Genomic DNA, 21,799 nt, shown 5'->3' on the forward strand with positions numbered 1-21,799 from the left:
TGCTAGGCAACCTCTCCCGACAGAGTTCTAGAGGACTTAGTTTATCCGTGTTTCCATCCGCATATTTTTATGCCCATACTTTGAAGTATACTCCATGCAGAAAGACAGCATGCAAATGGCAAAATCCGCTCAAACTTTTTTACACTCGCTCGAGGTGGTTTTTGCCTTTGTCGAGGAGTTGACGTGCTAAATGTGATTTAATGCCTTTACATGACTTATTAGCGGCTTCTGCTGTCTGGGAAATACACAGCCCAGAACTGGGAGGCAGACTGTGAGGCAGGCAGGTTGACCTCGCTAATACTTGGTAGGATGGGAGCAAATCCCTGAGGAGGTACCATCATGTGTGGGTGGGGTGTTTAGGTGTCCGCACACTTTTGGCCAGTGCCAGTAAGGCCTGTAGTGTCGTGAGACAATACCGTGTGAACCATCGCATTTGAACAGAAAAGGATCACATGAACTGTGAAAGTAAGGTCGCTGGTTGGTTTGCCGCTTGTGTTCCTCAGATCCACTCTGTGCTCCTCCATCATCTGGTTTTCTATGAACCAGGTTGTAAATAAGCAGACATTTTTAGCTTGACTATGCCATAAAATGCTACTTTGTTTAAATGACTCAAGTTATTCAAATGGATGTAAATAAAACAGACGCACCGGAGGTAATCACTTTTTCAATTAAGTTTTAATGTTTTTTTAATGGTAATTGTTTAAATGTATATTTGTTTTCAGTGGTTCTTTGTCTCAGTTGATTTGATCAGAATTCATAATACATATTCATTGTTTCATGATAATTACCAATTGGAATGTTTAATTGTTAATTGCTGCAAAACAAACATTTCAATAAAATGTTTTGACAATAAGAGGCCACTTAAAACTCTACACACCGTGATTTATGTTCATCATATTTTAAATTGCTTGTTCAGGAGCAAATTGTTTCATAGATATTTTCATTGAATATGCATGTTAAATAAATGATATTCATGCAGACAGCATGTATTCAGGATTTAATGGAAGTAAGCACTACAAGTCCATGAATAATGAACTCAGGCAGGTTACCTTGCTATTACCCACAAATCATGCATATGATTTCCCACTGATGCTTTTTCTTTCTCTGCATCTTTGACCTGTTTTGTCCACGTGGTTGTCAGTGCAGATGGAAAACACCGAAAAAAGGTCACTCGTTTTCCTTGGTTTACTTCTAGAAAGCTGAAATAAATAAATAAACAGGAATGTCACATGCAACCATAAAATATTAAGCTTAGCTTTGCTGTTGTTTTTATTTCAAAATATGTCCTCCTCCACCTTCGCCTTATCTCCTGTGTTGTCTTCTTCTCTATCCCCTCTTATGATAGCCTCCTCTGCAGCCTGGCTCATCCTCCTCCTGAAAACATTTGTTGAGGAATTACTTTGTCCCACTAAATCTCCTAACCTCCCCTCTGCTTGTTCTCTAAATCCCCTTTATCTTCTCCTTTTAGCTCGTTTTATTTCTCCTCTTAGAACATTGTCACATTCGGTCACAGGAATATTGACAAAACAACACATATATGCAGCTTAGTTTATGACAAGACTGGGTAAGAAGGGAAAACAGCTAGCAAGCGTCTGTGAAACTCAAATTATATGGGATTTATATAATCCAGACAAAAACCAAGTGTAACAATTATGCTAAACTAAAGATGCCAAGCTAAGCTAACTATTAGCTTCATATTTGACAGATGTATTGGTATCTTCTCATCTAAGTCTTAGCAAATTAATGCATTTTTCCCAAAATGTCAAACTATTTTCTTGCTTAATTTTGCAAATACTGCAAATGTGTTCTCCACTCGATGACAGAACTAGAATGGTTTTAATTATCATTTGTGCCTGGTTCTCATCATGTTGAGACTAAGTTGCACCCATAAGTGAAATTGTTCCACTTTCATGTTAAAGTTGATTTACACCATGTTTACTTTAGTCTGGTAGAGGCAACAGTGTGCACTCGGTCCCAGTGAGAGGTCTGGGGAGCTGACAGATCTCCCTCCAACGATCTGTCTTTGTATCATACTCCAACACGCTCTTCACTATCACTTCCTGTCCATCGCTCCATCTCCTCCCTCCGAACACCAGCAGGTTCCCAGACACCGTTGACACCATCCCATAGTTGAAGGAGCCAATGAGAAGCGGTCGGAGGCGGGTCCAGTGGTCTGCCTGCGAATCGTATCGTTCGATGTCGCAGAAAGGCTCGTACATTCCCAAAAGGGCGTAGATGTGACCGTGGGCAGTCGCCAGGCGGTGACTGAACCTACTAATGGACATGGACGCTCGCTTCTCCCAGACTCTGCCTTTTAGGCCCCAAAAAAGGACTTCTCTGCTGCCCTCTCTGTGGTCATCCTGGTTATCACCATGGTTACTGCCACCCTGATTGCCCAGGAGACCACCTGACACGTAGATGCCGTCGTCCAGAACGGCAGAAGCGTGACCGTAAAGGGGTTGAGGCAGCGTCGCTCCTCTCCTCCACGCTCCTTCGGTCACGTCGTAAAACTCGACGGACGCCGCAGAGATGTGTGTGTTGGCGTCCGGTCCCGTGCGTCGTCCCCCGATGGCGTAAATGGCGTCGTCCACCACGCAGCAGGAGAACTGCTCCCGCTTCTCCAGCATGGACTCCATCGTCTTCCACTGCTCGAAGCGAGGATCGTAGCGCCACACCTGCTTGGAGGTCTCCACGGTGACCGACTTTTTCCCATCCTCGCCTCCCTCTGTCACTTCTTCTCCTCCGATCACAAAGAGGAAACCTCCCACTGAGCACACACAGTGACTTCTCAGGCGCAGCGGGATGCTGGAGCTCAGAGGCGAGAACTTCCTGCTCCGAGGATCAAACGCCAGCATCTGCTGCTCCGGCCAATCGGGGCTGGAGCCTCCACCGACCAGCAGCACACGATCGGACGGCGCTCTGAGTGTCGACTGTTTGCTCTGTCTGATTGGCTGAGCTAAACTCAACTCGTGATACTCCAGCGCCCGTGTCAGCTGACTTCTTATTAGGGGTGTGGCCATGGCTCTATGGGCGCGGCTAAGATTGGTGAGGTCAGAGGGGGCGACCAATCCAAAGCGCAGATGACTCAGCAGAAGATTTGATTTCAGCAAAGGGAGGGGCCCGTTTTCATCCAGCCAATCCAAAGCCAGCTTTATGAGCTCGACCTCCTTGACACCAGGTATCTCGTCTGCATCAAGCACCGCCATTAGCGATCGGATATTCAGCCTGAGGAGGTCCGCCCTGCGTTCCTGCAGCAATGTCCCCATCTCCATAGCGATGGTTTGATTGGCAGCGTCAAGTGCATCTGTGAGGACGTGATGCTCGGCCAGGTTAGCATAGCCGCAGCAATTCTCAGCATTTAACCCATCTGTCAGAAAGCGCTCACATATTGACACAGCTGTCTCCACCTGCAAGTACCTGGCTGCCTCTAAGACATCAGGAAGTGTAGGCGATGATATGCTGAGCCAGCCTGAATACAGGAAGTCCAGAACGGCGTTTAAACCCTCAGGGGTTAGCGCCGGGAGGCAAACGGAGCCAGCTAATCTCTCCGCGGTCGTCTCCCCAAACAGAGCCCAAAAATAATCGCTGGAGCTGGCTAGAAGGGCACGATGACAAGGGAAAGACACACCGGCGACCTCGAGGACGACATCGCACATGTTTCCCTGAGATCGCAGGCGCTGGAATCCGGAGAGAAGTCCGGTTCTGTGGGAGGAACTGTAGAGGAGGGAGTAGCTATCCATCCAAAAGATGAGCGCTGACAGGATTAGAGATTGGAGAGAAAACTCTTGAGAAAAAGTCAAAAAGAGGATTAATTGGTGAGAAAAAGCTTAGTCAGGAAGGTACGAGGAAGCAGCGGTGGATGAAACATATTAAAGGAAGGGAGAGCACAGGCAAGGATGTCAGAGAAGATGTAGCCAAAGTAGTTGAGGTCTCTCCATCTGTGTTTTTGTCCTGCTGTCTGCAGCGGCGAGCCTGACACTACCAAAGGAAGATAAACAACTGCCCCCTATAACCACACACACAGCCCTGTGGAACACCCACCGCCCTTTTGACCCTTAAACTTGGTCCGTCCCAAAGCCTCCTGTCTCTTTCTGTGATGCCCCGGCTCTGTTGTGTGTCTGCTGCCCTTTCCGAACTGCGTCCTGGGGGGAGTATCACCCGAATATGTGCATCAAACATACACACCAAGCGACGCATGGATAAACACACACACATACACACACACACACACACACACACACACAGAGGGAGTCAGGCGGGGTTGTAGTGTCTAACCCGGCGGATGAACTCATCGGTAAATACAGCTGGTGCAGTCTGGAGATTCCAGGGCACGGTTGCCACGGCACCTATCTGTGCCCTCATCACCATGGCGACAGGAATAGCAACAGGGACGCAGCTTGGCCGAGGTGCACATCAAAACTAGAGGAAGCTTTGCCAAAGTGTCAAAAGTAGCGCAAAGCATTAGAGTAATCCATGCCCTTCTGGGAGGCATTTAACCTTATTGTGACATGTGCAGCTAGGAAATCATGGCGGTTGATGTCATGTTATTATTTTTACGCGCCGATGGGAGGGCGGCGGTGGGAGTGATAATGAAGATTTGTTTTCAGTACCGTGCTACTAGCTGTCCGCTGTGCTTTACGGCCATCTGATTGATTTTGCTTCTCTCGCTGATCCACGCACATTAATATGCAAACAACATCGCTTTATCGCACACTTACAAGTCCCTGCAGTGCTCTCTCTGCATCGCACACTTTCTATTGAGTTATGATCTCTGAGTGGATGCTGGCTCACACACACGGGACGAGTGTGTATTTGTGTGTCACGGAAAGGTGGAACTAGTTCAAAAATCCAATACACAGGCCAAATCGAGAAGAGGGGGAGAAACAGACTCGCGCCTTTTGAAGCTGCAGAGTGTTTTTTAATCTTTCCCACTCAGTGTCAGATCCTCTCGTGTGGTTGTTGGAGTTGAGTGTTTCTCCCTCCGCCGTGACCTGGTGGAGGCTAAACTTAGCTACAGCTGCTCTGTGTGTGTTCGTCTGTGCGGACATGTGATGTGGTGATGGGTGTCTGCTGTAATGGGGTCTGGTGGTGAGTTTGATGGCGTGTGTGTGTGTGTGGTTGGGGGGGGGGCTCTGTTAATATAGCATTCCTACTCGAAACAGTTGGATTTGGAGGATCAAAGTGATTCCATGCACAAAGACGCCCTTGACTCCCACCTAAAGCCCAATAATACCCATATGCACATAATACAAGATTATTACAGCTGGAAATATCAGCGCTCCATTTTGTTGATGTGAAAACTGACTCCGAAAGACTCTCCGGGCGACATCTTTCATCGGAGTAAACATGACTTTTTAATTTGGTTTTGGTTTTCAGGGTATTTTAATTTTGCCTGAATGGATTTTTTTTTTTTTTTTAGTCAGTGCATTATGTCACGCTCTGTTTACTGCCAATCTGCTGACACCCACGGGAAAAAAGGAAGTGTTTGCCACCAAATAATCCCCTTTGAACATATCACCTTAAAAACTTTACTGTCACATCCTGTCGGTTTATTTGGGGCGTCTTTGTTAGCTGATATAGCCGTCAATGACAAGGAGACAACAAGGGTCTACAGCCGCCGGCTGTCCTTACATGTACAGCTGACATTCCACTGGCTTAGCAGGTATGTTTCATGTCTTCACGTGGGTAGTTTACCATTTTTCTGTGCTAAAACTCGCTAATTAGCAGTAAAAAACAAAGTACTGATGCTGGATGTGATTAGTTTTGCTGGTATTTGGTCGTAAACCAAAGTATTGGACGAATTAAAGCTTTAGTTAGAGGATATATCATCTGGGAACTATGAATGTCAGTCCATCTTGTAGATTTTGAGATATTTTAAGTGGTTAATTTCACTCGATAAGTGAAGAATTTGACCTGCTGGTGTTGCTGGAGGGAAAGTCAGGCGATAACATTAGTAACATTACTCCTTTAGGAACTTTCAATATCTAATCTAAATGTATTGACAATACATCCAATAATTGCTGACATATTTCAGTCTGGATCAAAGTGGTGGACCAACCAACATGGAGCCATGCTGCTATCATAGAGGCAAATTAAAAAACATATACAACACCTGTAATGAATAGAACACTTTGGATTATTAGAACAATCTTGATTTATTGCAGCATTTTCCTGAAGACACCAGTTCCTGGGAATCATATCAATAAAACCACTAAAACTTCATGTTCCCTCTCCCCCCAAAACGTTGAACAATTGAACTTAAACCCCGTCGTATCATCGCAAATTATAACAACATTTAGAAATGAATAATTTAATAGAAAGTTTCAGTATAAATCAGTGATGAGTAGTTGGAGTTTTGACAGTATGGAAAAGAAGCGTCATCACAGAGTCAGAAGGGGAATCACAGTTTTGTTTTTTTAGTCAAATGGATTCCTCATATGTCAATTGTCAACAAATGTCCTTCAAAAACAGCTACTTCAGACAAAAAAATACTCAGAAAACTAAAAAAAACAACAACACAACCAGTAAAGAGGAGTCTATTCTGCAGCAGAAACGAGCCGGAATATCTCGCTTTTATCTTGAGGTCACTTAACTTTTTGTGCAAATTATGATTTGAGTTTAGATTTGTGACAAAATAACCTGATGACAAGGTAAATACAGATATTTGTAGCGTGGTTGCCTGCTTCTCGGTGGATTCTGCAGGCGTCGGCATCACAAAGCTGTTATTGCTTCCGAACACGTTGGGATTAGATCGCTTGTAGACTCTTCGGTGGCAGCGGGCAAATCTGTGTCTGTGAAGACTATCTGTCGTCCTCTCCGCCTGGCTGGGGGTCCTGGAGGAGAGAGACACACAAAGAGACTGTGAGGGATTTTCTGGTATCAACAGGTCTCGGAGCTGCTGACCCCTGAGAGACAGCCAGGATGCAGCATTGTGTATAATATCCGGTTGACCATACACCTGGTTTCTCCCTGCACTTATCTCTCTCCTGACCGTTGCCCATTTTCTCACCATGCCTTGATCTCCCCTTACTGTCTGACACATGTTTATTTCCATCTCAAGAGTTTCAATCATACAAACACTTCCCAGGAGGCATTGCAGCTATTCAGGCTTCACGTTAAGCATCAGTGGATGGAGCCAAAGTGCTACATGGCAGGTCTGCCGGTTAAGTACCGTTACGCTAGCGTAAAAGTACAAGAGGCTGAGGGTGAAGCTAATAATATGAAGCCCTGGATTCTTTGTTAGCTTTAAAATGATGCAGCCCCATGCTCAATTATGCTAGTGAGCATTGCTGACCCTTCAGTGATAAAATGGTAATGTTAGCCTGCAGCTGTGTGAGAAAGACTTGCTCACGCTTTCATGCTCTTGAATGAATAAACAAGCAAAGTGGGTCCCAGAATCTTTGGCTCAAACGTTAGCCTTATAGTAAAAACCATGTGAATAATAACTTTCATTGTATAACTATCAAACAATGATGGTTTAGACAATTTGTGTTCTTGTTTGAACACATGACGAAGCCCCAGCGCACAAAGCCAGCACCATAAAGACATTTTTAACATGACCTGACCTTTAACCCCAGCCAACGTTTTGGGCTGAACTAGGTCACAGCAGCACATTAATGCCCTCGTGGTTTTGGGACGTTCAACAATCACATGAGCTAACGGACGTCAATCAAAAATATATTTCTCATATTTAACACTTTTTGCTTTCATTTAGACACCTTTTGTATTTGTTTCGCAGTTGTGAGTCACTCCTCTGTCGTCTTTGCGCATTGCATCGTGGGACTCACAAATCAGGCATGTGTTGCTGCTGCTGCTGCTGCTGGCATTTTTTAATCTATTTGATCACTTTGGCAGTGTAAGTAGACACCGTGATCCTGCTCAGAAATAGCACGCAGCATCACTTTCTCCTCCCTCAGAGAAACATGTTCCCAACTAAAACTTGAACCAGCTTCTCGTTTATCTCCTACACAGCACTCCCACGTGGTTTGGGCCGGGCAGAAGGGCCACAGTGTTTGGATATTGTGGTTTCTGCGTCCCGCTGAGAGAGTCACAGCACAGACTGCCCCTCAGTGTGCACACACACACTAATACACACACACACTTTCTACAACACACACACGCTCTTCTATAAAGTGTAAATATAGAGCCTGACTCAAGCCCTCCTGCCCACACACTGAGGCATCAACACACACGAAGCTTGACCCAAGCAAAGACTGCACAGACTACACTGACACCCTGTGGTGGGACCGAACACTGCAAGTACTCACTCAATCTTCTGTCATATATAAGAAAGAAAACATAAAATCCTCACATCTGAGAGGCTGAACCTATCAAATATTCATCAGTTGTGCTTGAAAAGTTGATTTAAATGATTTGAATGTAGGGCTTGTGCTTGTAAGTGTTTTACCAGTGTGGTATTAGTACTTTTTCTTAAGTAAAGGGTCTGAATACTTCCTTATCGGATGATGTAGACCTGCATTTGTAACGTGAGTTAAGTTGTGTTCTGTTTTTACACCCACAGACGGGATTTGCATCATTCACAAAGAACCGCTGACTCAGTTTGTGCTTCCTCGCTGACTGGTTCTGATTTGCATTTTTGTCTTTGGACTGTTTAAGGCTGACGCCGTCTGCACTGCACAACTCTCAAAAGAGCTGCGTCACACGGATCAGTAGGACATTTGGTAACAATACACAAATGAGCTGTTCACACAGAAGCCCCTCAACACATCCTACTACAGTGACGGTTCTAATGGTCAGGTTTTTGACACTTTAAAAAGTAAATAAAACAAAAGCAGAAGAGCAAGAATTGATGACATGTCCTCAAAGTTAGTATTGTGACTTCTGTTTGTTTTGTTTTTTAATACAATTGATTTTATTATCAAAGTTTCAATAGGCCTTCATACTTTTCGGTGTTTACAAGGTATCAATAAAATAACCTCTCTAGGGTTTAACTGATCACCACTCTGAAGCTCTAGTCTGGTCTCTGAATTTGTGTTTTTTTTTAATTGTTTTCATCGCTGCATAATGTTTATATTTGTATGGTTTAATTAAGTGTATTGGTGTAAAAATGGGATATTAGTATTCAACGATATATATGATCAAGTCATGTGACTTTATTATGCTATCCTGATTAATTTTATTCATGCATGTGCATTTTTGTGCTTTATTTTTCATTTATCAAATAAAATAAGATACAAAAATTAAACGGTAACGTGACAGGCATACTGTATATTTCCTTATTTATTATTCCTATTTCCATATTTCTCCCTTCCTTCTGTGTTTGATTTTTTGGCAAACCAAAACAATATATAGAATGGGAAAATATTTCTTTATTTTATGTAATAACATTGTATCTGGTTTTAAAGACATGAGAAAAAATGTATAAAGGAATATTATAATTTTTTTTAATATGAAGCAGTGAGGAATAGGGCAATGGTGGGTGTTCATATGACGATGGCCACCTACATGTTAATCCTTAGTGACCCATCTTAGTTCGCTTTTGACGTTCTGCAGCTCTGATAGGTTGACAGCAGGACCGGGCAGTTTCACCGCGCCCGGCAACGCCTTCTTCTCCTCCGGTGTCTGAGGAGCAGCGCTGGGCTCCTCTGGTGAATGAGCCTGAGGAAATATAATACAAACAAACTGTATTATTATTATTATTATTATTATTATTATTATTATTATTATTATTATTATTATTATTATTATTATTATTATAAATTAGCTACATCATAAAATCTTCTAAACTCATATTGTTTTCACTGCATTAATCAAATATGTGCAGTGATTGTTCTTTGACTACTTCAAAATGATGTATTATCCCAATAATGACTTCAACGTCATTGCAGATTGTATTTAGTATTATATTACCACCAAGATCATTGGTGGCCTGTGGCATAGGCGGTCACCTCGGTTGAAGATTCCAGGCATGTCAACAGAATATTAATATGCAGATTAACTGTATACTTTTCAAGAATAGCCTGTGTTTAGTTTGCAAACTGACAAAGCAGAGACGTTACAGCTAGCTAGTTAGAAAGCGTTAGTTAAAGCCAAATTTGCAAACTCGTCCAGACCTTTTTCCTTTCCAGTTGGACCCTTTAAAAGGACGTTGAATTTAGCCTCATATACTTTTGTCTTTATACTTTGTTTTAGTTGCTGCTCTTTGTTTGCGTGGCGGTATGATCCCTCTCGGGGATCAGTAGAAACACAGATATGCTTGTGTGTGTGTGTGTGTGTGTGTGTGTGTGTGTGTGTGTGTGTGTTTGTTTCCCGTGTTGTCTCACCTCTTCTGTGTCTGCTGTCTCCTCTCTCCTCTTGACAGGATGTCCCGCCCCCGGACGCAGAGCTCCCATCGGGATGTTCAAATTAGCCTGACGGACAGAAAGAACAGCCAATGAAATACTCTCAACACTTTAAACAAATTCCCCGTCTACTGTGTCGCTGCATGTGTGTGTGTACGTAGGCTTACGCCTGTTTCCTCAAAACCCCTTGTTTTGATTATGACCAGCACTTCCTGGTTATCGCCATGTCCCTAAAAAGGTTGTTGTGTCTTTATGAAAATTGAGACACACACACACACACACACACACACACACATACACAAAGCTCAGCGATCCGCCTGCTAACTTGATGTTCTACTGCTGCGACGTCCTGTCACTTGTATTTCTTTTTTGCATTGTACTGTACTGTATTGTATATATTCTCATATTGTACAGCTGTACAGAGAGGGAGTGTGGTGTGTGTGTCACGGAGGGCACTGGATTTTTATTTTTTTCCAGACATTACTGTTTGAATTTCTGGAAGAAAACGCCTCATTTGCAGCATGTTTACTCTCCGGTTTGTATCGCTGTAATGTTGCTTTGGCTGGTTGTTAGGCTTAGCGTGCAGATGGCAATCATCTTATGACATATCAACCAAAGGTTTCACCCTAAATCTAAAATTCAATGCATTTTAGGGAACACTTTGATTTGCTTTCTGGTCGAGAACAAGATGAAAAGACACCAGTCCAGCCTTCTCTCCTAAAAATGACATTCCCACCCAAACTTTCCCTGAGATTGCAGTTCCCATGTACGGCAACTTACTTTTGTGAGGCAGGGTTGATCTGTCTGTTAAGTGATGCTAGTGTCAGGATTAGCTTAGTTTAGCATAAAGGTTGGAAACAATGGTAAGTAGCTCAGTGTCCAAACATATGAAATCCAATTATTTAATCACTTGTTTGGTTTGATCTGTACGGACAAAAAAAATTTTTAAGGCTCTGTTTCTGCTTGCTTCCAGCCTTTATGCTAAGCTATAAGCTAATGTCTCCTGGCTGTAGCATCAACAGAGAAGTATGAGAGTGGTGTCGATTTTCTCCTGGGGAAGAAAATGAATTCCCGAAATCCAAAAAGCCCCCTGTATTGTAATTTAATTAAAGTTCCATCCCACTGTGTTTTTGTTCTTTTGCACTATAACTTTGGAGGTCACACATCTAAAGATAGAATGGATGGAGCAGTAGAAGAGATGTTGATGTGCTTTTAGTCTCCATTAAGCTCCAAAGAAACGCTGAATCCTGCAGTTTATATAATGATGAGAAGCTGAACATTCATTATGATAATGTAACTTTTTCAAAAATGTACGCAGGCATAATGTTCACTGTGATGGATACAACAATTTGGCAACCAAACAGCATCTACAGCACAATTATTAAACGTATCAAACATAAGTAGTCATAAACGGGCCCCCACGAGAGTTATTTCTTTATTTTATACACTGTTGGGTAATTTAGGGCTGCTACTAACTTATTTTCATTATCTAACAAAGCGATTGAATATTAAGTCAGAGAGTAGGTGTTTAAATGTCTTGTTTTGTCCGAACAACAGTCCAAAAACCAAATATATACAGTTTACAATGATATAAAAACAGAGAAAAGCATACAATTATTCAATTGGTGCAGATGAATTGTCCTCTGATTGATTTATTGAGTAATGTAATGTAATCTGAAAAGAAAATTGTAACTATATGTATATTTATAGTCACCACTATAAATGTACTAAATTAAAAAGAACAATATTTGGCTCTGAAATGGAGTAGAAGTATAAAGTGGCACAAAATAAAAATACTCAAGTAAAGTACAAGTACTTCAGATTTTTACTCATGTAGCCTACCGTACTTCTACCATTCTTTTCGTGCACATTAATGATTCCACTCAGCTTCCTTACTTTAGACTGCTTACAGAATGCAGCCAGAGTAATGTTAGTGAAGGGTTTGTATCAGGGTGGTAAATATTGGGTTTTGGGATCAACACTGGGAACATTTGGGCACAAAACGCTCCAATTGTGCTGCACAAGCTGTTTGGTAGGAAATGTAATGGACGTTTTATTGCTTGCCTTTTCGGAGCTATAAAAAGACGGTAGTGACTATTAATCTGGGAGGAGGCAGAGATGGAACTACAGAGTGTGACTTTTGTTCAGTCTGACAAACTTTACGGGAGATTTAAATGCCGTGGGTTTCATCAAATTATAGTAATTCATTTTGAAGGTGAAATAAGCTGAAGAACAGGAACATCCATATAAGGATGGAAGACGGATAACTTGAGGACCAGCAGGGTCATTCTTTCAATCAGTCAATCAATGCCAGATGTGTCCCTGCTGCAGTGTCCTTGAGCAAGGCTCTATCTTATATTTTCCCTTTATTGATCAGAAAAAATATCCTGTTGTGATTTGTTCTTTTTAAGCACAAATATAATTCAGACAGCAGCCGTTATGGTGGCGACCCAACACTGTAAGTTGTGTGTTTTATAGTTGGGTATAAAACACAGGGTGTCCCGTGTAAAAGGGGATCTATAGGAGCCATTAGCCACGGTTAATTGTTCTGCACAGGCCATTTGCTAAAGGACCATGCTGGTGTCTGTGCAAAAGTTAGCCCCTTAAACCACAAATAATTTGCATTCCTCCCAAACATTTTCAAAGGCATAACAATATATTACATCCATTATTTAAGAAGCTGCAGCCAAAATGGCAATAAAATAACGTTAACAGAAAATCAAACCTGTGATGCAAAAAAGTGGTCGACATAGATGTTGTAAATGGGATCATGTAAATGTTTCTATTGTTTGCGATGAAAAGCCTCTTAAAGCCTGGACTTTGCAGCTATTAAATGCGCAAACAACCACTTCCTGCTTGAAACCACATTACCTGAAATAAAAACGATTGATTTTCATACTGTACAGATTAAATGTCTGGAAAATCAATGTAAAAAAGAAAGATATGATATGCTTTTGAAAATGTTTAAAGATAAAAACCCATCCTTATACTAGCATGGAACTTTTGCGAATTTTTATTTTTAATATAAATGTCTATTATTCATACTGTAAATCTGTATTGCTGTTCTTGTTTGTGATTAACTTTGAGATGAGGAAAGTGTTTGTACTGCATTGGTGTAAGAAAGGTTTGTCCAGATGCCTATCCCATGGTTAGACGTGAAAATGAGCACAATGAGGAAAGAGAGAGAGACGATGAAAGAAACCCTCTCTGACATGCACGCACAAAGCCATTACAACGCACATTTGCAAACACAGAAACTCTTCATTCTTTGCCTCGCTAATTCTGCACTAACAAAGCCTTGATACTGTATTATGCACAGTCTGAACTCTGTATTTGCCTTTACCAATAAATACCTTTAATGTGGAAACACCTGGCATCATTATTTCAAACAGGATGACGAGTTATTAAGCATTATTAAGTTATTAAGCATTTACCCTATCTTACTCTTGGCGTGAATAAAACTTGGACAGGATGTTTTTTTTTTTAATGACACACATCCACAACCTTATTGTGCTAACAGATGGAAATCTTTTACCTGAAGGGCCTTAACGTTGGATGACGGTTTGGACATAATCCCCCCGGTAAGTCCACGGACCTGGAGGAAGCACAGATCACAGACATTCAGGTGTGTGTGTGTGTGTGTGTGTGTGTGTGTGTGTGTGTGTGTGTGTGTGTGTGTGTGTGTGTGTGTGTGTGTGTGTGAGAGGGTGTGTGTATTGGGGGCACTGGGACTCTGTTTCTGTGGTTTTAAAGGGCCGGGATAGCATTTCAGTTGCTTAGCGACTCTTACAGAGAGAAGCAGGTAGAGGAACTGTTCTCTGAATCATTCATGAGAGGGGAATGTCAAAATAAAAACGCAACAGTGCCTCTGTTTCAGCAAGTGTGTGAGAGAGAACCTTTATACTGAGTAGAGTGATGTGTGGAGAAAGTCTAAATGTTTTACTGGGAACAGTAATGACAGACTCTAAATGGGTTTATTCAAATCTACACAAACCACATAAACTCCCGGATAATTGCGCGTTACATATTGTTAAAGTTTGTAGCAAGATCTAACTGAAACCTTTATGTAAGCCTATTACAGTTTTCCTCTATTGCTATGTATTAACCTCCAAACGGCACTGATGCCACGACAGGTTTGAATTTATCATTCTTTTAAACAAATTGCAATTTCTAGTACAATTTGCACAATTACTGATTGAATATATCTTGCTGATCAAAACTGATTATGTTGCTTCTCAGTTGAATAGTTGATCTCCTCAAAACATGTATGACTTCTTTCATCGTGGAGGTCATCACATGCACAATAGTCCATTCAATTGTCAAAATGTGTCAGGCAAACAGAAGAGGAAGAGGATGAAGGACACGTGGTGGCATCTGGGTACTGTTCACTTTGATACACAATAGTGTTCAGCTCGAATGACAAAAATAACATTGTTGTAGAGTCCCCCTTAAGGGACTGTCATCATGACATCACTCATTGGGTTGTGGACACTGCTGTTTTGAAGTCTTGAGTTCGGTATTTTGGCCGTTGCCATCTTGTTTTTAGGTGACCAAAATGTTACAATTAACATTCATGGACTGAAAATGTTTTGTGTAGCTGTTAAGAAAGTTAGCTTCACAATTCAAGGTAAACGTTACAGCAACTGTAGTAGTATAGCTAATTGCATTGGTAGCGTGGTCGCCGCCTGTCAATCACTAGGCAGCCACATCATAAAGTAACCCCTACTTTATGGTCTAATTGCCTCTAAATGGACCATAATGAAAAAGACTTAAAACTAAGGATTGAGACCATAAACTGTGTTTACTGAGGTAGTAAATCAAGTAGAATTAGGGTCATTTTCTCATATACTTCCATGGAATTAGACTTCTTTTAACAACCAGAGAAGTCTCCCCCTGATGGCCAGCAGAGAGAATGCAATTTTTAGGCACTTCTGCTTTGGCTTCACTTTTCAGAACCGGTGGTCGCCACCTGGTTTTCAACCAACTGATGGAGTTAACTTTGCCATTAACAGTTCAGCATAGTAACAAGTTCACAAGAAGCCTGCTTCTTTCCACATCCTCCTGAATTCACGGACCCATTGTTTCGAGGGCTAAATCTGCCGTTATGTAAAGTAGGCCGAAAAATGTGTCGTGCAAAAGCAGAAGATAAACAGGGGAAAGAGAAACTGTAGGGTTTTGGATGTATTTCAATGCTGTCGGTTTCTGTTGAGGCTACACATAACTGCACTGTTAGAAATTTTCCTGTAAAAAAACAGTAAAGAACTGGCAGCTGGGTTGCCATTATGTTACTGTAAAATTAACATCTTTTTGCTGTCACTGAAAGTAACAGCTTTAAACTGTAAATAAAAAAACCAGTGTGAACTGTAAAAAAACAGTAATGAACTGGCAGCTGGGTTGCCATTATATTTCTGTAAAATCTACATATTTTTACTGTTACTCAATTTACAGTTTTGTCCTGTAAATGAAAAATACAGTTTAAACTGATATTTAAAATTACTTTCACTGTGTTTTACAAATAAATGACTATTTAGTTTGTATTATTTATACGTTTCAATAATCTATCAAAAAAATATGATTGCACACAGTTAAAGGCACTTTTGTTAAGAAAAACATGTTACATGTGACTGACTTTAGGTTTCACAAAATCTCTGTTTGAACCTGGCCACAAGCACGGAAGGCAAACCATAATAAATTAACCTACTGATATTTCAATCCTGTGATTAAAATGTAAGAGAAAAAGCAGCTTCTTATTGCACTTTACTTTTATTTGAATGTAAAGATTACATGTAAAAACTTCACATGCTGAACAAATTGCATGTTAAAAACAGTATTACATGTTACAATTACATGTTAAAAACAGTATTACATGTTACAATTACATGTTAAAAACAGTATTACGAACATATACAGTACTGTAAGTGTGGAAGTCCAAGAACATCAGCAGGAGAGTTACGGCTCACTCGAAGACACCAGGTTTCTCAATCCAGCCTGCAAGTAGCCGTGTGTGTGTGTGTGTGTGTGTGTATGTGTGTGTGTGCGCGTCTGTGTGGGTGTGTGTGTGTGTGTGTGTTTGCCTGTGTGTGCCTGTGTGTGTGAGAGAGAGAGAGAGAAGGGGGGGGGGGGGGGAGAGAGAGAGAGATCAGCTCTAAAATAACTTATATTCGCAACTTCTTGCATACAAAATTAACATTTCTGCCCCTCATTCCCCCCATCCTGATAAAAAAAAATGTCCCAAGCCATGAACTAACACCTTAGCAAACCATAACATTCCAACCTTAAACATCCTCCTGGTACCTTTTAATAGAACATTTTGTTGCTTGCATATGCAGTGGTGTAAACATACCAAGTAGTATCAGACGAGGAGTTTCAGGTATGTTGATGGTCCTCTCAATGTCAGCTGTAGTGGCAGATCCCTAGGACATAGAAAGTGAATTACAAATTGTGTTGTTATAAGATGAGTCATTGTATGACATAGTATATGTATATATAAAAAGAAAACGTACATCTGCAAGTAGGATCAGATGTGTAATGTTCTGGGAAAAGTGAGCCATCAGAAGCTGGAGGACACAATATGACAGCTCAACATCTTCACAGAGAGAGAGAACTTCCTCATTACAAATTACCAGAGGTCCCCAGGTAATACTTATCTCGTGCGAATAGAGTAAAATACATAGACGGTAAAATGTTTACACAAACTATCATAAAGTTTCATTAATTCACTGACAAAATGCAGCGGTCAACAAACGTTAACTTTGTAGAAATTAAAATGTGCTCCTTGTGTTGTTTGACTATCATCTTTGAAAATTAAGCTAGCTGCTAACCAAACTCATTCTAGCATGTGCATATGCTGTAATCATCAATGCTAACAAAACGAATCAAATCAAACAATAATATAATATGTAATATAAAACAATGAAATAAAGTTGCTACTCACCAAATAATTAGTAAGATGGAGATGGATCCGGAATGGCAGGTAACGAGCTTCACATGTGCAGCTCAGGCAATGCTCTTCCCAGAATGCCAAAAATAATGCATGATACTGTTATCTAATACACTTTAACGGTAAAGTGTTGTATAATATGAATACATTAGAGTTCTGTTTAAAAAACAGTAAATGAGCTGTAATTTCACTAATTTTCTGTAATATTAACAGTAAAGCACTGTTTATTAAAAAACACCTTACTACTGTTGAAATTCTGCCGTAAATTTACAGAAATTGTTTACAGTGCAACATAATTCGTCTTCAGCATTAAAATAGTGAAATATAACACTCCCTGTGCAAAATATTGGCCAGAATCAGCTATTAGAAATCAACAAAATCGGCTTACACTTTGTCCTCCTCTTCCTCGTTTATTCTCAGCCTGCTTTCTGCTATTTTCTACTTCCTCCCTCCCTTTCTGCTGTTTCACAGATCAACACTGACCCAAGTGGCTCCTTAGCATAGAAGTTTCCATGGCCTATTTATCTTGTCTATGAGTCCTGGACTCTCACTGCTGCTGCTGCGTTCAATGGCAGCCCTTAGATACCGTTGCTAAGGTGCTGTTTGTGCAACAACATACAGTATGAGCCTTACTGTCCTTGACATCGGAGCAAAAATCCTGGACATCCTGAAATACACAACGTCAGATACACTTATGGACCCATGCTTACACAATGGGACGGTATTTATGTTGGCCATGAGGAGCAGCTGTGCCCTGACGCCACGCTGCCAAGCCTCAGAAGCCCTTTCACTTTCACACGTGCACTCTTTCACACACTCATAACCTCAGGTACAAGTATTCCTGATACTAGGTACAGCATGTGTGTGTAAACATGTGATACTTTTTCTATATTAACAAGGATGAGGCTGATAGTATCGTGACTTTACCGTTGCCGCCATGTTGACATTGACACACTAGAGGAAGGATTGGTGTGAAATTCGCTACAGATATGCATGATCCCTTGAGGATGAATTTTAATTGGTGAGCCCTCAAAGTCCCAGTGGAACAGAAGAGTATATTTAGCTTCTGGATTGTGAGTATTTCATTGGAAATCCTTTCAATTCCATTGAAATCCTTTGCATTTGTTTGGACTGCTAAAAAGTGGGCGGGCTTAGAATCTTGTTCTAAAAGTTGCAGGTTGATTGATGGATGAATGGAACGTGCTCAGTACTAGCTTACGTAAGCACACTTAATAATTATTTTACAGAAGAAAAGGATTATTTTAATTTTTATATCAAAATTAGGAGAAATGTATTTTTTAGTGTTTAATTTTGCGTATTGTTAAATAGTTGCACATTAAGACATGGGATATGATCTAAAAGTGTTAAAAAAAACTTTACATCTAGAACCAGGTCCAAAAATGTTGGTGATTAGCTTAGCTTAGCATCAAGACTGTAAGGGGGGAGCTAGCCAAGGAATGCCACTGTTTTCTAAACCAAGCTAATCATCTCCTGGCTTTGCATTTATAAGCATATTTCCTCAAAAACACTTCATTTGAAACCGATGAGCAACAGGAGCTGGAAGGTAATGCTGGGAAATACTGAAAGAGTTTAGTTGAGGCATATTTTCATTGGATTTGTTGACAATAAGAAAAACAGAACATTTCCAGCGTCACCCTTTAAGAAAGTTACTTTCGGACTAAACAGGAACGCTAAGTGTTCCTGCTTGTTATTGGAAACGTCCAGACTGTTCACACACAAACAAAGTAGATCTATCTTACCTGTTGAGGAAACAGCACTGTAAAGTCTAAAGCTCGATTTTAAACACGCTACTTCGCTTGTTCACTTACACTTTCTATCCATGTCTCTCTACTCTCCATCTATTTCTTTTTCTGTCTCCTCTCTCTCTCTCTCTCTCTCTCTCTCTCTCTCTGTCTCTCTCCCTCTCCCTGCCTCGTAAGTGGTGGAAGGATTCCTCTCGTATCTGGGATTTGTTCTCACTATAAATAGAAGAGTGATACACCGAAGGGACCTGCTTTCTATCCACACACTCTCTTAGACACACATGGACATGCAGAGTGACGGACCAAAACATTGTTAAACAGCAGCTCCAGGCATTTGATCTTCTTTGCTTTTGAGGTTTTTAAAACTAAGAGTTTATAAGGACTAAGTATGGTCCCTGATTTGAAGGTCTTTTGAAGGTTTTTTAAATTGTTTTGTAAAATGTTCCAATAATTAAAGTGGCCTAATTAATCCGCAAGAAAAAAAAACTCACATTTGAACGTGAAACACTGCTTATATGATAGTAACACATATTTTAATGAAGTATGGTCTCAGATATTTACATCTTTTTAAGGTTTTTTTCATTACAGTAAAATGCTCCGGTGAGGGAAATAATTTAACCGCTTAACCAAACTTCATTCAAATATGGAACATTTAAGTGAGAAACACTGTGTGCTTGATTTTCTCAAATGTGTATAATGACAAGTATGGTCCCTGGGTTGATAATGGTTTCATGGTTTTGAAGCGTTAATTCACAGATGTTTATAATGATGAGTATTGTCCCACATTTGAACATCGTTTTAGGCGTTTTAAACTATGAATACAATAAAATGCCCTAGCAATGGAAATTATTTAACTCTGACACCAAACTGCATTTAAATAATGAACCATTTAACACACTTATACTCTAAACTATCTGATTATTAAGATACTCACGTTGATTATAACAAGTATGGTTTCCATTTTTTGCTGCATCCTATCAAACCCTGACACTCAAAACACTCTAATCTTAGCGACTAAAATGGCACTGTCCTATTTCTGCTCTGACACTCACTCACACACAAGTGGTTTTGCTGGTATATCATGTATACACAGATGTACATCCACAGGCTCAGAGGGGAACTGTGATCTCACAGAGTTAAAGGTGTGTGTGTGTGTGTGTGTGTGTGTGTGTGTGTGTGTGTGTGTGTGTGTGTGTGTGTGTGTGTGTGTGTGTGTATGCGTGTGTGCGAATGTGTGTGCGCTCTCTTACCTCCTGGCGTGCACGGCTGCTCTGCCCTGCCTGCTCTCTCTGAGGTCCTCTTCGCTACCTGACCTGTTTCCACTCGTCCCGATTGGCTCGGAGAGGCACGAAACTCCTCCCTGAGAGGAATCCGACCCATCACAAGCAGAATGAGTTTTCAGCCTGCGTGTGTGTGTGTTTCTGTATAAATTATCTGTATCTTGAAGTCTTTTGGAGTGTGTTTGTTTCCACTGACCTTTTCCTCAAATGGAGTTGTCCACCTTCATGGCATCAAACCCCTGTGATCCTATGAGACTTATCTATTGTGTGCCCAGGTAGTTAAATGACCTCAAACTGTAGGCTTGTATATTTCACACTATGCAAATATAACACACACACACACACACACACACACTGGTCCTACCTGTTGGCAAGGACAACCCTTAGCTGTCATCGCTGAATGTGTTATTGCATTTAACAATGCTACAGCTGGACTCATGCTGTTGATTCTAGGTGGCTGAAGTTTTGCAGTAAGCCTGGCCAAACTTCATCTAGAAAATAATTGAAGTCGCAATGGTCTGAAGCTGCTCTGCAGGTAGACCTGTGGGTGTCGATGCACAGTCGTGGACGGTGTCTCCACCAAACAGTTCACCCAGAATGATCTGCAAAACATAATCAAGCTTCTTGTGTGTATAGTGTACGTGATGGCCATTTCAAGATGCACAGTTGGGCAAGGATTTTGGTAAAATGACCTCAATCCAAAGAAATACAACAAAACCAACAACCAACAATTCCCATATCTCTCTATATATAATGTACAGAGTACAACTATTCTCCCTACAAAACAGCTGTGAAGTATACTTACAAAAAGCAAAAGTTCAATACGGTTAAACTTTACAATATAACTGCAAACCAAAATCTATTGAAACTTTAGATCACCCCTCTCCTCAGTTCAAGTTGGTACAGTCCAATAAAGTGGCTGCTTCATGACAACTCTGCCATTCACTGACAGAGGAGAGAGAGAGGTATTAAAAACAGATCAAAACAACAAAAATGTAAACCTATGACCGTATATTATAGTATTTACTTAAGTATTATTTAACAGAAAGACAAAAAAAAGAAAACAAATATATTGTTGCCATGTATATAATAAATGTGCTCCACCTTTTCAGTGAACAATTATTAATAAAAAACGTTCTTTGCTTGTCTTCATTTCTTTCTTTTTTATTATTTTATTTAACAAGTAGTGTATGCTGAGTCATTGTATTTCATTGTTCTGTTTCTCTGTTTCCTCTTTGTTTATAAGGCAAAATCATCTGTTTCAGATAAAGGTCATGTAATCCTGAAAGCTACTAAAAGTTGCATATATTTCATTTGTTGTGAATGTGACATTTTCGGGTATTTTAGTATTTTAGGGCTAAGACTTCGGGTAGAATTTATATTATAATTGAAATGAGGTAATACTGGTATATAAATAAGGCATGACGTGTCCTCCCTCTGGTGTGTGATTGTTTTCACCTGTGATCAGATAATAGTTTTCGCTGTCTGACAGTTTGTCCCTCTTGTCCGCAGGCA

The 21,799-nt window shown here is 40.7% G+C and overlaps 2 protein-coding genes across 4 annotated transcripts; both read right to left on the bottom strand.

Moving 5' to 3' along the window:
- Window positions 1-895: 895 nt before the first annotated feature.
- Window positions 896-4,213, bottom strand: klhl34 (kelch-like family member 34). The gene has a single exon (XM_084034349.1). It carries the CDS (start codon window positions 3,738-3,740, stop codon window positions 1,941-1,943), a length of 1,800 nt encoding a protein of 599 aa, XP_083890475.1. The 5' UTR covers window positions 3,741-4,213; the 3' UTR covers window positions 896-1,940.
- A 1,929-nt stretch (window positions 4,214-6,142) lies between these two features.
- Window positions 6,143-20,351, bottom strand: smpx (small muscle protein X-linked). 3 transcript variants are annotated; one of them, XM_084034350.1, is made up of 5 exons: window positions 19,939-19,980; window positions 13,837-13,896; window positions 10,284-10,370; window positions 9,466-9,618; window positions 6,143-6,833 (listed from the first exon to the last, which is right to left on the bottom strand). In XM_084034350.1, the coding sequence occupies exons 1-4, from the start codon at window positions 19,975-19,977 to the stop codon at window positions 9,469-9,471; spliced, it is 336 nt and encodes a 111-aa protein (XP_083890476.1). In that variant the 5' UTR covers window positions 19,978-19,980; the 3' UTR covers window positions 6,143-6,833; window positions 9,466-9,468. The 3 variants fall into 3 exon arrangements, with proteins under 3 accessions (XP_083890476.1, XP_083890478.1, XP_083890477.1); XM_084034352.1 differs by lacking the exon at window positions 19,939-19,980 and adding an exon at window positions 20,255-20,351 and having other exon boundaries at window positions 6,144-6,833; XM_084034351.1 differs by lacking the exon at window positions 19,939-19,980 and adding an exon at window positions 19,002-19,142 and having other exon boundaries at window positions 6,144-6,833.
- Between the last annotated feature and the right edge of the window lie 1,448 nt (window positions 20,352-21,799).

This window comes from Eutrigla gurnardus (assembly GCF_963514095.1).
Source record: "Eutrigla gurnardus genome assembly, chromosome: 18".
In the NCBI taxonomy this organism is placed as follows: Eukaryota; Metazoa; Chordata; class Actinopteri; order Perciformes; family Triglidae; genus Eutrigla; species Eutrigla gurnardus.